The sequence below is a fragment of the Ambystoma mexicanum genome, chromosome 5q (genome assembly GCF_040938575.1).
Source record: "Ambystoma mexicanum isolate Mex_15411 chromosome 5q, UKY_AmexF1_1, whole genome shotgun sequence".
NCBI lineage: Eukaryota > Metazoa > Chordata > Amphibia > Caudata > Ambystomatidae > Ambystoma > Ambystoma mexicanum.
The window spans coordinates 122,088,460-122,103,820 of NC_090933.1; the positions used below are offsets into that span (position 1 = coordinate 122,088,460).

At 43.9% G+C, this 15,361-nt stretch overlaps 1 protein-coding gene across 6 annotated transcripts in view; it reads left to right on the forward strand.

The window, feature by feature from the left end:
* Nucleotides 1-15,361, forward strand: part of FHOD3 (formin homology 2 domain containing 3) — a 1,524,242-nt gene that overhangs the window by 903,179 nt on the left and 605,702 nt on the right. For all 6 annotated transcript variants that reach the window (XM_069620636.1, XM_069620637.1, XM_069620638.1 and 3 more), the window contains exon 6: nucleotides 10,621-10,715. In XM_069620636.1, the coding sequence (XP_069476737.1) occupies nucleotides 10,621-10,715 (95 nt within the window). The remainder of the gene's footprint in view (nucleotides 1-10,620; nucleotides 10,716-15,361) is intronic.

A 15,361-nucleotide genomic window follows, 5' to 3' on the forward strand; every position in this document is an offset into this window, starting at 1 on the left:
ATGGTTCAAAGTGAATTTACACTGCTGAAAAGCGACTTTACACTGCCGACACAAACCCTGATTCATGGAACCGTGCAAAGTGTATTTTTCCGTGCAAAATATGCGCAAAGTCATTTTGTAGTGCAAAAATGACTATGCGCTGACTTTGCCCGGACTTTGCACTGCAAAAATACACTTTGCACGGTTGCATGAATCAGGGTTTGTGTCGGCAGTGCAAAGTCACTTTTCAGCAGTGCAAATTCACTTTGAACGGGGCAAATTTTCCACGAATTGGGCCCGTAGTTTTTAGAGAAAATAGAGCACGGGGAAAGGATACGAGGCGGGGGCAAAGAGGGGTGCAAGTAGGACAAACCAGTGGACGGTATAAGTAGAAGGTGGCATTTTTTTTGGTTTTAAATTTCAGTTTTGTTTCAGAATACCTATTACAGACAAAGTTGAAATAAGCACAGGCACATGACCATTTTACTATCAAAAATTGAGCACAAATCAGTACCCCCACACGGTGATGGAGGCAGAGTTATAATGTTTTAGATTATGTGCCGTGGCTATAAAGTACATTGATATTGTATGATGTTACTACTGACCTCCTGTCCGTGGTATCTAGACGGGATGTTTTTTGATTGCTTCGGTGACAGTATATCCATCTATCATAGCTCTTCCACCAGGGTTGCAGAAGGTGAGCAGTTTTTCAAAGAGCAAAAAGTAACTAATACCAGGTAGTCATGGATTGCACATATTCACACAGGGTTTGATGGACTCCAGGTTAATCATTTATTTGGCAGCCAATGCTAAAGGCCACGTGTGGCCCACAGTTTCCTATTTTGTGCCTCGTTTACTATTTTGGAGTTGGGAGGAAGCCTCGGTCCTGACACTTTGGGCCTCATTACGAGGTTGGAGGTAGCCATGGTGCTATTAGCACCATGGATACCCCCGTACCGCATTCTGGGTCCGGGTCCTCGGAATAGGGACTTACCGGGTCATTCCAATCTTGGAGGACCCGGTAAATCGCCATTCTGAGAAGCATCCCCCATTCCCATTCGAGCCCCCATAGGGCTCAATGGGAATGGGGATGGAGCTAATAACGGGCCCGCTAATAGCACCAACTAAGCACCACCGCAACTGCGCGACTCCTCCCTAACGTTCCAGGTGCCCTGCGCTACACACCATCCTCCTGTACACAACGTGCTTCCTTGCCCCCCTTGATTACGCGGGCCGCGCATAACGACGCATGCCCACAGGAACTTGTGTACACGCTACTGCACCTAGTACATTCAGTCGCACCCTGTCTGCTGCCACATGTGATTGTGTACCCAAAAAACAGCATCTTGCTCTATATGAGCCCTGGTTGTTGCATGCTGCCACCTATCGTCCATTGTGCTGCCTTTTTAACCCCAGCAACCCCGAATGTTGAGGCTATGCCTATGTCACTGCCCCCTCATTCCCTGTTGCTTGCCTCTTCTGCTCGCTATGTGCCAATATTGCTGTTAATGCCCGCACGTTACCTGCCGCTTTTGCATATGGAAGTAACATAGCTTCTTGTAATGTAACCAAATAAGCAATCTTGTAACTCTACTAAGAAATTACTCCTGTAAAGCACCCTATAAAGTATGCAATATAACTAACCTTGCTATTTAACCAGTATTCCTGCAATGTAACTAAGAAATATTCTTGCCTTGTAACCAAGACAGTATTCTTTCCATGTAACTATTAAAGTATTTTTGCAATATAACTAAGGAAGTATCCCACAAGGTAACCAAGTTAGTATTCCTGCTGCAATGTAACTATGAAATTATCCCTGCAATGTAATTTAGAAATTACTCCTGCAATGTAACTAAGAAACTATTCTTGCAATGTAACTAAGAAAGTATTCTTGTAGCAGCATCGGCTGCTGTGCACTTTATAAATATAAATAAATAATTAAATAAAAAAGATGCAGCACTTCATTTTCAGCTGCTATGCTCGTGCACTAATATGGATTTGATAAGTGATTGCTGCCAACTCAGTGCGTTTCAAATCATTACTAGACTGGGGTCATCCAACTTTGCTGTTGCCTATACAAATGCTGCTGACTTGAAGTTTGAACAAAATGGCCCCCGCAAGTCTACCAATGATGTGGGCTCTCAAAAAAGGCTTCCATGTGTGGGAAAATAGTCCCTCTGAAAACCTATTTTTCTCTCTTATTATATCGAGTGCTAGTAAGTGTTCAGCTATAACTGTTACGACATAGTACAAATAAACATAATTTTGAATGAATCTTCAAGTTGGGTCTCGACAGTAGGCACACATATTGTCCACCACAATTAAGGGTCCAATAAATAATTAATGACGTTGAGCTTTGATTGTTATACTTTAAGGCATGTAGCAAGTAGTCTGTGTCACGATATGTAGTTAGTAATGTAGGTCAGACAATTTTTACATGTTCGTCTTTATGCCACGCTCATTAATTCTTAGGCCACGCCCATCCTGCAAGCCATGCCCCCCAAATGAGGCCCCTGCCTCAATTTCTCACCCAACTTAAAGCACTGGCTGCTGTCCTAAACACAGGAGCTGTGTTTGCAACATGCTTATAAACTCTTGGGGTCTGATTCATGGAATTATTTGCATGGTCCAAAGTGACTTTTCACTTGTGCAAAGTGACTTTGCAATGCCAACAAATACCCTGATTCATGGGACAGTGCAAAGTGTCGTTTTGCTGGGCACAGTCACATTGCTCTGCAAAAATTCACTTTGCACTGCTCCACCCTGATACATGGAGCAATGAAAAGTGTATTTTTGCAGTGCAAAGTGACTTTGCGCAGTAAAAAGACACTTTGCACTGTTCCATGAATCAGAGTGTTTGTTGGCAGTTCTAAGTCACTTTGCACAAGTGAAAAGTCACTTTGCACAGTAAAAAGACACTTTGCACTGTTCCATGAATCAGGGTGTTTGTTGGCAGTTCTAAGTCACTCTGCACAAGTGAAAAGTCACTTTGCACTGTGCAAAACATTCCATGAATCAGGCTCTTTATTTTACTCTATGTATTGCCTTGGTAGAAACCGCTGTAAACCTTGCACTGCTGATGTCTGGGAGATTTCTTGTTCTCAGCATGAACACAATGCTCATTTATGTACATTTTTAATATGGAATCACTGTCCATGCAGGGTTTGTGTTATTATCGTGGTGCTTGCCTTTACAACACAATCCAAATACTTTCTTTCTGTTCTCACTATTTACTCAAGCACTTCGTTCTATGAGCATTTGGTTATAGAAACCTGCTCACAGTGCTCATATTGTTTCACATTCCGAGCATTTATGTAAACACTACAATTGCCTTTATCATTTACTGTGCCCATTAAACTCAATTCCCAATATTGTCCATCCTAGGGATAGAAACTCGTGTTCAATCCTAGTAATTACAGTAAAGTCACAATGACTTAGTCCGAGCGGGGGGTCCAGGGCACCTGGAACCACCTACCTCTGAGAGGTCTATTCTGCCCATTAGAGAAGGCTGTCTGTGTTTAGGCAACGGTGTAAGGGAAGCTGGGGGGTGGAGGGTACGGAGCTGCATTCTCATGAGCAAATTCCTAAGCTAATACAGTGCTCTTGCACCCCTAGCCCTGGACCACTGGCTCCAAGGGTTGATTTCCTTTCATTGAGCTAGCAGTTCCAAATCGTGGCAAAATCGACCCCATTTTTTGGTCGAGCTGTTAAAAAAATTAGCAGATGTTGCAGGGCCCGCTGATATAGAAGTCATGTTGGATGGGTACAGTCCCAGGGCTCATTCACATGTATCTCTCTGTAATGATTGTTTAATCATTGCTTTGTGATAATGCTGCAAGCCTGGAATAGGGGGATCCAGAGGTGAAAATGTATCACCCAACATACAGGTTGAAATGAACTTTTGTTGACTTCATCAGGTCCTCGTTGGCAAGAGACTTTTTGTAGAAAAGAGACTTAACCACTGAAGATCCTGATCCCTGATAACAGAACTGTCGTCTCATGCTGGGAAAGCTCAACACTGTGCCGTGCTTAGAAGTACCACCTTGTCCCATGCTCAAAACATGGGGAAGGGAGACCCCCGACTACCTTATCCTGACTTATCATTTGTGAACACTTCTTTCTTCCTTGTGAATCCTATGAAACACTCTTTTGTATTTAGTTGTAAATATTGGCAATAGGTTTTTCTTAGAATATGACCTTTTTATTTGAGAAGACGCCACTAGGATGGCCTCTTTATTATTTGATGGTCGTAGCTTGCTCCCATCTTAGATTTAGGTTTAGATTAGGCATTTTTCCAACCTACCTATACAGTTTAAAAAACATCCTTGAACTGTGATCACCTGTGTCTGTCTATTCTTGATACCTTGTCTTCCTTACAAAGGTCAGGCATGGCTTTATGTAGAAATATATTGAATTTGGTCCTACTGTTAATGGACACATATGGTGTATGAGTCCATGCATAATTCTTGCTACCATAGGTGAAGGCAGGTTTACTTTGGTGTGCAAAGAGTATTGAGATAATCCAATATCCATTTGTCAAATTGAGAGCAGGGTATACTTGAAAACCTTGGATCTGTGTTAGTCCCTTATTGATATGAAGGAGAGGCCACCATGACATATGCATCCTCTTATTCAGTTCCCTTAGCATCATCTAAACTAATAATGCATTTGACCATCTCGCAAAAATCTAGGAATATTTCTTATGTGCCAATTTCTGAAGTATCAAGTTGGGTGGAGAGATCTCTGTGTTCTAAGATGAACCACCACTCTTATCACATCACTACGCCTACTCTCTTCTACCCACCATCAACAACTAGAACACAGCTATACCCCGGATTAATTTGGCCTAGCTGTTCACATATGAACACTACCCAATGAACACCCTATAAGCCTAATAAAACGCAGCTATCCCATGACACTCCAGCCTAGCTGCTCACATACGCGTCCTTCAGGTCTAACGCAGCCAAACCCAGTCTGGATGTCCAACCACCAGACTGCAAACACATAAAACTATTATCTTCAACACCACACATAACGCTAGGATGCTGCGACCATGCAACAACTACACCAGCTGCACACATAACATGTGCACCCACGCATCCTAATCCACCATCTATCTCTACTGGCCTGAACTGCGGTTCCCGAAGGCGTTCAACCTACCAGCGCTTTGAGGTCATACCAATGATATATAGAGCGCTATATAAATGCCAAGTAACATAACATAATGAATATATGCAGCCATATTGCCTTCCCAACAAAATGTATCTTCCAAAGTTAATGGTTTGTTACACCTTCTTTTAACCGCTGTGGTGTCTATACTGTGCATCCTGCTCAGCTGCTCCGGGTGAATTACAGGGGTGCCTTTTCACACCCTACAATGCCTTCAAGATCCATTTTGTTTTCTTAGTATGTGATGATGAGGGCTAGACATTTTATTTCAACCTGTGAGAAATACCCGAGATGTTTTCTATGAAATACTTTTTAGCGTACTCAAATCTTATGAAGCCCTGCAGTTGTTTAATTTATGTTTGATGAATGGGTGTAGAATTGTGTGTTGGGTGTATGTTCCATTATGCTGTCGGTAGTTGTTTTGGAACACAATGTACATTTCCTTTGTACATCAATGTAAAGGATAACCATTCATGGTCAGGCTTACGTCACTGCACAGCAACAGCATGATTTCCACATTTTATGCCAATGAAATATGCATAATTGGGGTTATCAGAATGTGAATGTAATCTTTAAAAATGCAAAATAGGGAATAATGAAACCTCCAATAAGCAAATTCTTAATCAGAGTGTGTCACCTTTTGCTTCTCTGCAATGTGTGTAGTGGGAGCCTTTCCAGATGATGGAAACAAATTAAATACCTTTAATTTATTTCACACTTTTGTGAGGTATGTTGTAATTTGTGTACATGTTTTAAACGTACTGATGGCACGCTAATAGGGAAACACACTATGTCAAACACACACACATATTCAAACACAAACTCTGTCTCTTTCTCTCTATCTCTCACTCTTTCTTTGCTCACTTCCTCTCTCTGCCTCGGTCCACGTCTCTGCCTCTATGTGTATGGGTGTGAGTTACATTGTTAGGGGCTTGCTTGCCAGAACCTCTGTAGCCATTACTGACAAGCTATGTGACCATTGGATTAAAACATATCTTGAGTTGAGCGTGTATTCTTTTTCAAAAGCAGATATTCAAAAATAATTCAATGTTTTATTGTACTAGCATTGTAAACTGGCTCTTTTGACAAGGTTACTTTCTAATGATCCCTTCCAGTATGTATTTCAGTAATAACATGTATGTTACACTTACTGAGCAACACACAATATTGAAACCTACAATAACCTTGTACATTGTTTTCTGATAGGTTGTCATTCCAAGATGGACTACCTAGTACACTTGTATTGTACTATTTTGACTTTATGTGAACGTGAAAGATGGCAAGTGCCACCAGTAAGGGTTCCATCCTGCTTTGCATAAAATCAAATACCATCTTAGTAACATAAGAATTACCACAGATCTCTATAGTTGACAAATATGTCTGTAATCAAAGTGATGTATGCTTTAATCAGTACATAGTGCACACTGGGCTTACTGCTCATGTTTCACTACAATCACCTTAACATTAAAATGTCTGTGACATTAAGCCATATATACTGATTTGGGCAGCTGCAGGATTTGTATGTGACTATAGAATTGCTGCGACATCACTCACTCTAGTGGCATTCCAGAGCTGTCCAGCAACGAGCTTTCTTTTTCAGTGCAGAACGGAGTCCCGGGATGAGGATGGCTCTGGAAAGGCCCGGTTCACAATGCACAGACACCCTAAGAGAATTATGTGTATATAGAATAGGGAAACAAGGTTTTACATTTTACATGCCACGTTCTCCAATCAGGGAAAACCCATGATTGCGGACCATCTTTGAGAAATACCTGTATTTCATAAAAATAGCAGCCCCAATTCGGTTCCGAAGCATTGTTATGTGCAAAATAGGCAGATGGTGACCCCAACATGCAGAATTCTGAAGTGGCCCCCTGCTCGCCTTCAGTCAAACCCTGGTCCCTCTGCTGTGCTTTACATTAATCCTGTCACTGCAACTGTTGCTGGAAACCTGCATAGTGCATTTCTGTCAAGTTGATCTGTTTTTTTATTTTATATATTGTTTCTTTGTACAAGTGACGTGCTTCAAAACACTTTTTTCGTGGGGAGACAATTGGCTGATTGCAATATTTTCTCACTGGATAAAATATTAGATTCGATGACAAACAGGGTTAGCCTAGGTTCCGGTTTTTAGGAATTTCGCCTGCCAGGAAGCTTTGTGGATTTCAAATAAATGCCACTGCAGGTGCAAAGGCAGGATATACACAAAATTGTAGCGCGGGAAAAGTGAGGGGAGCGTATTAATTTGATTATAACAGTATCCCGTGTCCCTTTAGGGCTATTAATTCCTGTTAGTACTGTATCCTTTTTCCTCTTCATTTTACGTAATAGTACTGAAGTATTTTTTCATGGCTGAACATATTAACTGTGTTGCTGCAGTCGTTTTTCTTCTTCGTTACTTGCTCTGATCTCCCATACGAAGGCCATTATTACTTTACAATCACTAAACGACCCCTGGGTCTTTGTCACATGTAGTGTTCATGAGCTATATGAATTTGGGTGACACTTCCGGTAAAGTTATTTGAATTCAAGCCAATTGTTTTTTCCCGACCTATTGGTACCTCAAAAGGCACCTTCCAATTCCTGCGCCTGACCCACCGGGCCTCTTGCAGTGTCAGCTACCCTTTTGCGATTGCTGAGATGGAATCTCACCACTCACAAATTCTCAGATCCAGGACCTGCCGCCAGCTGGCCGCTCCCTGTTTCAATAGGAAACAGTGGCTAACATCTTTCCGTGCTGGAACCGCACATGAGAAGCTCCGTATGGGCTTGCGCACTAGCGGCAGCGGAGTAACTCTGCTGAAAATGTAGGGGGGCATGACATCTAAAGGCAAGGGGACAAAATGGTGTGCTGTGAAAGTTGGGGGGACAAACACCCTTGTCCCCCCTAAAATTATGCCCATGCACATTGGGCTTTTATGCAGAGCCTGAAACCCATCTGCCCGCAACTTCTCTGCATCCCCTCACTTTCCGCCAAGGGACCTCTGGGCACTAAAGGCCTTCTATGCACTTTGAGACTGAGGGACAGGCGTAGAGGCAGCTACTTGGTTAGTAAGAGAGCAGCAAAAGTGGGGACCTTGTAGTTAAAGTGAACAGAGAAGAAAGGGGCTGCTGAAGACACCTGAGAAAGCAGAGGTTACTCTAGACTGTAAAAGTGAGCGTCAGCAGCAGATGCAGGGAGACAGAACAGCAAGCAGAAGTCGTGCTTGAGACAGAAAAGGTTTGACTTTTGTGTAGGCATTTGGCAGACACTGCCATCATAATACTAACTGTCTATTAGATTGCACCAGCTGGCAAATGATGTGAGGAGCTGAGCACATGATGGCAGTGCCTGAAAAGTGAATATGTAATGCCTATATAAGAGCTCACGACCAAACAAGGTATCTGAGCTTTGCCAATGCTTTTGGTAACAGGAGTTCAAGGCAAGGAACAGATGTGAGGACACACATATTGCTTATAAATGAAGTGGCTAAAAGCACACTTGATGAAGATATTTTTTATTAGTAGCTGGTTTATGGTTGCAATCAAGCGTTTACCTTAATGAAGACTGCTTAGAAGTAATTGCAGGTTGTAAAAGCCTGTAAATGTTACTGCACAGTCGAGCTTGCCCCACAGATCAGAGAAGGTGGGTTTTGGGATGGCAGTGGCTGATAGTGGGAGTAAATGGCTATAGCAATGAGCATGGCTAGAGGAGGGGCAACCCTGGCGAGGCCCGGGCCACCCCGGACTCCAACGGGGGCTCCTGGCCGACCCTCCTTTCGGGCCGGTACCCTCGGATGCCACAGGCCCCATCATGGCTGCCTAGTTCACAGTGCCAAAGAAAATGGCCATTAATTTACATTTTGCCTGCACCCTGCCACCAAAACGGAAAGAAATGCCCATATATGAAAAAAAATAAAAGCTACCCCGATGGCGGCTCGGGTGCCAAGAGGGCACAAGAGCTGCATTTATTTTCTCACTGTTGACCATTTCATTCTATTTTTCCTACACCACGCGGGCAAAATTGAAAGAAATGTCAATTTTTTTCTCCATATTTGACAATTTCTTTACATTTTGGCTGTGCCGCACGGTCAAAAGGGAAAGAAATGGCCATATATGAAAAAAAGAAACGCCCCCTTGATGGTTACTCGCCAGGGCCTTGTTTAATTTGTTTGCCTTTTTCTAGGGGTACCAGCGATTTCATGGGCTCGGCCCTGGTGGGCTCCTAGAGCCAGGCTCCGCCCTCCCCATGAAAGCCCTTGCTCCCCAGCTCTAAGCCTGGCCATGGGCAGTCAATGAGTGGGCAAATAGCCAACCAGCACCCGCAGGCTGTCCTCACATCTCCTTCCTAACTGTACTGGTTTGCCAGTAATGTTTGCTTTTTAGGTGGCGCCCCAAAGCTAAAAAGCAGGCAAGGACATGGCTGTTGTGGGGAGAGCAAAAGAGCAAAGGTCCCCGCTACAAGTTAAAGAGAGCAGACAATGTTAGGGCCTAGAAAATAAACTGCCGAAGTGAAATTGCGCCTGCGATGGACAGCGTTCCAGTAACGTGCGGGCTGTGATCGGTAGAAAGTGCGTTAATGTCTTCCCCGAACAGTATCGCAGGAACTAAACTATTTGCCAACGCTCCGCAGAGGCCCCAGGCGAGGCTAATTCCGCTCAGCCCCTAAACCAGATGCGTCCGCAGGACCCATCATAATGCGCGCGCCTTTCTCGCAAGCGGAGGCGGGCAGGGCCTGCTCGGGCAAGCCGCGCGGCATGCCTAGGAGCCCCGTGGCACGTGCACAGCGCTCCCCCAAGATACGACTTTTCGGCGTGTGAGCGGTTTCAGTCAACATGGCCCTAGGGAAATATGTCCTGTCGCAGCAATTCAAAACATTGCAAGAAGTGTGCAAACTTGTGGGAAGTCCCAACCACCGCAAGTTGTTTTATCTGATTTTGGAAGTGTACTGAATTCCATGTTACACAGCCGAATGGCAACGCGTTGGGAGCTGGAGTACTGCCAAACTCTACGCAGGAGGGTGTAGTTCATGTCGAAAATAGTATTTCATGTCAGTAGCATACATTGGGTGATCATAGCTATGTTTACAGCAGTTAGAAGGTGGTGCAACCCAGTATGAAGCACTACTTAAAAGCCTGATGTTACTTTGAATGCTAATGTGAACGTACTGATATTTTGGGTGCATCTTTTTAAGGCAATGGAAGGGGAAAGAAGGGCGAGTGCTACCGCATCCTTACCACAACACATGCTCATCTTCTAGTCAGTGCTACACCATCCATGAACGCACACACAATTATGCCGTGACGGTGCTCAGTGTGTGTGTGCGCTCAGTGGTAGGAGGAAGGTTCTAGAACTATCGTAAGACAAGGAGCGCCATAACTAGATGACATTGCGAGCTACATGGACTAACATTGTGTGTTACTAGTCAACTGGTGATTTTCGATGTACCTCTGTTGAACATTAGTCTCTCTTTTGTTTCTTTTCACTCTCCAGCTCTGGGTCAGATTATGCTCTATGTAGATGGCATGAACGGGGTGATCAATCACAACGAAACAGTGCAATGGCTCTACACACTCATTGGGTCCAAGGTAAGTGAAATATTGATTATGTTTACCATCGTTTCAATCACTGTTTAAAGTCTGTCTTTCACCTTTCTAAAAGTTTGATTGGTTTGTTATTTTAATAGATATGCATAGGTGCATTATACAGCGGAAAATGCATTTATGAATGGATGGATGGATAGAATGAATACATGGGATGGATAAATGGGATGTATGGATGTATGATAGATGGGATGGATGGATGGTATGGATGGATGCATGCATAGATGGGATGGATGGATTCATGGATAGATGTATGGATAGATGGGATGAATGGATGGATGCATGGATGGATTGTATGGATAGACGGGATGGATGGTATGGATGGATAGATGCATGGATAGATGCATGGATAGATGTGATGGATGGTATGGATGGGATGGATGGATGGTATGGGTAGATGGTATGGCTGGATGGATGATGGATGCATAGATAGATGTATGGATGGATGCATGGATAGATGGGATGGATGCATGAATAGATTGGATGGGTGGATGGATGTTATGGATGAATGGATGGATGGATGTTATGGATGGATGGATGGATGGACAGATAATATCGATGGATGGATGGATGCATGGATGGATGGATGTATGGATAGATGGTATGGATGGATGGGAACATTTGTGTAGCAAGCCACTGAAATGTACATTACTTTTTGTCGCTGTAAAAAAATTATTTCATGCCAGCCGTTGGCTTTTAAATCATCAGAACCCCAACATCGAGAAACATTGTGAGCTTTCATCTAGCATTACACCTTCAAATAGAAAGTGAAGACATCTGTAGGCATGATCAAGACTATTCATGATACAGAGTTTATTTAATTTTAAAAAAAGCAAAACCAATCAGCGAAACATGATACCTCGGAGAGATGATGCCTTTAAATGACTACCCCACATTAAAAAAAATTAAAAAAGCTGTACTTTTCATCCTGCCAACACAGTATTCCAACCATTATTCAGGGCATCAGTCTGAAACCAGGTCCTTGGAGGAAAAGCGATATGTGCCTTAAAATTTAAGCTTTTTGGATGAACGAATATGTTAGTTAAAATGAAACATTAGGAAATTCATAACAAACAGCATTTCCAGTCATCCGAATATTTCACTCTTCCTTCAACAGGTACCACTCTGAGGTTTTTAAGAACAAAATGTAGCCTCTTTATCATTATATAGTCCTACTGTAGTTAATACTTTACATCAGAATGTGCACACATAAACACACAACCACACACTATGAGTGAGTGGAGGGTGAAGGTACCTTACATTCCTCAAGTGAGTTCAAAGCTTGCTCCAGCCAGAGCTGTCAGCATAAAGACATTGCCTTAGCCCTTAACCTGGCCTGTCCTCACCGTCCCCCATCCCAAGCTCAGGCAGGTGTCCTAATTAGGTTCCATGGTCACATGACCATGGGGTAAAAAATAAGGGGAGACTGAGCCCTTCGCTTATCAAGATCTCCCCTTGGATTGCAAACCTCCATTCTTCTGAAGGCCTCCGCAAGTTCTCAAGTAAGATCAAAGCCCTACCCAGCATAGTCAATGGTGAGGGACAATGGGAACTGTAGTCCAAAACATCTGGAGAGCCACAGATTGCAGATCACTGTTGTACAGCGGATTAGTGCCATAGCACGAGGGCAGGGAACTACCATAGGGGCCGATTGAGCAAGCTAAGCAGAAAGCACTTTCTGGGCTACGTCTACTCCAGGATTGGTGGATTGCTGGAGAGGATCCATCCTTACATGGGCTTGGCGGTGTGATCCCATTAGTTGCACAGACGCTCTCTATCACGCGGTGCACGTTCAGCTTTAACAGCGTCCTGCAAAACGCATTTTCATTGTACAGGAAACTGGAAAAACTCTGTTCTCTGACGGACCTTTTCTCTGCACATTGGCTTTTAATGGCTACAGATGATGATATGAGCGCCTGCTTTTGAGCACAGAATGTTACATCAGTGTGTATGCGATGAATTGCTCAATTGCAAAAGCACCTTTTCAGAAAGCCAACATTCAGATGCCAGAATGTAGTCTGGAAGAGAAGGGAGAGAAAGGGGGCATGTGGATGAGACATTTTAATAGCTTTTGGGCATAAATATACTGGTGATATGCTTTGAGAAGAGGCTTGGGAGTAACCCGACTGTTCCTCTTAAAGAGTGTGATTGATGCATGGCAGTGCCTTGCAGTATGAATGGTCAAGGAAAAATCAGGAACAGAAACAAAAAAAGGATGGCAGAGACACCGGTCGAGTGGGTACCAATCCATAGTGTAATAGCAAAGCCAGGCCTGGATACTAAGTCATTTTTGGTGTGGTACTGCAAACTGTGGGATGTACAGACATGACGGTCCTGCATTTCCTTTTCTCTGTCAATTTCCATAGCCACGCAACTGTGAACATTTCTCCCTTTGTGTTTTCAGTATGAAAGTGGCTGGCAGTGTATTTCATTAACTGAACTTGTGCAATTTGGCTTGAGGCTTGCATGCACGTGGGGATGGTTTGCAGTCAACAATGTGTTTCCAGCATGGAGCTCAGTGACTCACAAAGCGCAGGATAAAAGCAGAGCCTTGGGGTTGGGTCAAATGTTGATTGTTAAAGCCACCTCCGCAAGATCCTTTCCTGTGACTACTTGAAAGTTAAAATGAATCCGAGGCCGGCTGCATCCTCTCCTGCTTTCCATAGAGTGGAAAGTGGTTTGGGATTAAAAGACTTGTCGGTAAAAGACATGTAAAAAGTCTAAAATTAGGTGTCAATGGATGGGGATTCACAGACGGGGACGCCAAAGATGATGCAGCACCGCTTCACGTTCAAATGTAGACATGAACCTAGCGTAGCACTGCTGGCCAGTGGTCCACTCCCTGCAGATCTCAGGAACATTGCGTAACTCAGAAAGGGAGGCCGTAACCAAAGGAGAGGCTTAGAGTGAAAGCCAGAGTAATTGTGGCGAGATATCTTGCAAAATGTGACATACCTGTTGTAGTTAAATAATCTGAGCATTTGATGCCAATTAATCAAAAATGGACGATTTCCAACCCTATGTGCTCAGTTCTGTCAACAGTGGGGCTGGTGGCCCATTGTACATCAAGCCTACAGTTGAAACATCAGTTTGTCCGAAGCATGATTCTTCTTTATTATGGAAGGGACTTTGTATGTTTGATCATTGGGCGATGTGCATGCGTGACCCACTATGACAAATTATGTGTCTCATTGTTGATGACTTATTATTGTGCAGGCATAAAGGAGTCGCTGACACAAACTCTAAGCTTGCCTTTAGTTTGGAAAATAATGAAATAACTATGGAATGTAAGTTCAATGGATTCTAAAAAGGAGAAAACAAAGTCACTCAAGTACAATGTCAAAACTTCCAATATCTAGAGATTCTTAGTCCAAAGCTACACACATTTTAAATGCTGTTAATTGAATATCATTGCTTAGATGGCACTTGGAGATATCACCAAGCATTAAACCTGGAGCAAAACAGGTCCAAGGGATAAAAAGCACAGCTGTCAGAGGAGCAACGCATATGGCCATGATAAGACCTTTGTAGATCTAAAATAGTCTTAATTTGATGTATACAGACATGAGAAGTTGAAGAACCATCTGGGATTCGAAAGAGGCTTCCAGACCTCCAATGACAGTCAGGAAAGTAATCTTTAACCAATTGAAACATGAAGACTCCAAAATGACTAATACCTCAACATCATGCCCTCACTCATTGACCTAATTATTCACAGTTTTTGCCACTGGACTCTTCCCTTCCACCCTGAAGCACTTCCTTGTGCACCCTCTTCTTAAGAAACCCTCTGCCGACCCATAGTGCCTGGCTAACTATCGTCCAGTCTCCATCTCTCCTTTCCTGGGCAAACTCCTGGAAAAGCTGCCCATCTCCCAGCTTAGTCTTCACACTGAATCTGTTGCTGTTTCCACGACATCAGTCGCTGGCAGAAGCACGGAAACTGTTCTCCCGAACATCCGTGAAGACCTGCTCTCCAACCTCGATTCAAACACCCCCTGCGTCCTCATATTACTTGATCTCTCTTCTGCCTTTGACACGGACAACCATGCCATCCTGCTCAACCGTCTCCGTGACAACCTGGGTATCCCCGATCAGGCCCTCGCTTGGCTGACCTCTTTCCTCTCTGATCGACCCTCCCTGGTCCAACTTGGGTCCTTCCTCTCCTTTATCTCTATCTCTACCTGTGGTGTTCCGCAGGGGTCTAACCTCTCTCCCTGGCTGTTCAACGAGTACCTGGCACTTCTTGCCCCCCGCATTGCTGCTCCCTGGCCCAATTTTCAGTGCTATGCGGATGACACTCAACTCATTTTCAGTCTCCCTTCCGCCACTTCTTCTCCTTCTGTCATCTCTGACTGTCTGTCTGCTATCCAGGAGTGGTGTGTCACCAATGATCTCTGCCTTAATGCCAGTAAAACCAAGATTCTCCTCATCGGCACACCCGCTCCCTCCTTTCCTGTAGCTCCCTGGCCAGCCTCTCCTAGCCCTCTTCCTGCTCCCAGCTGTGAGGCTAAAAAGCCTGGGGTCCTCTTCGACTTCACACTCTCCTTCTCTCCTCACATCTCTGACGTCTCTAAGAAGTCACACTACCAGCTGCACCTCCTCAGAGGTATTCTTACTTTCCTCTCCTTCCC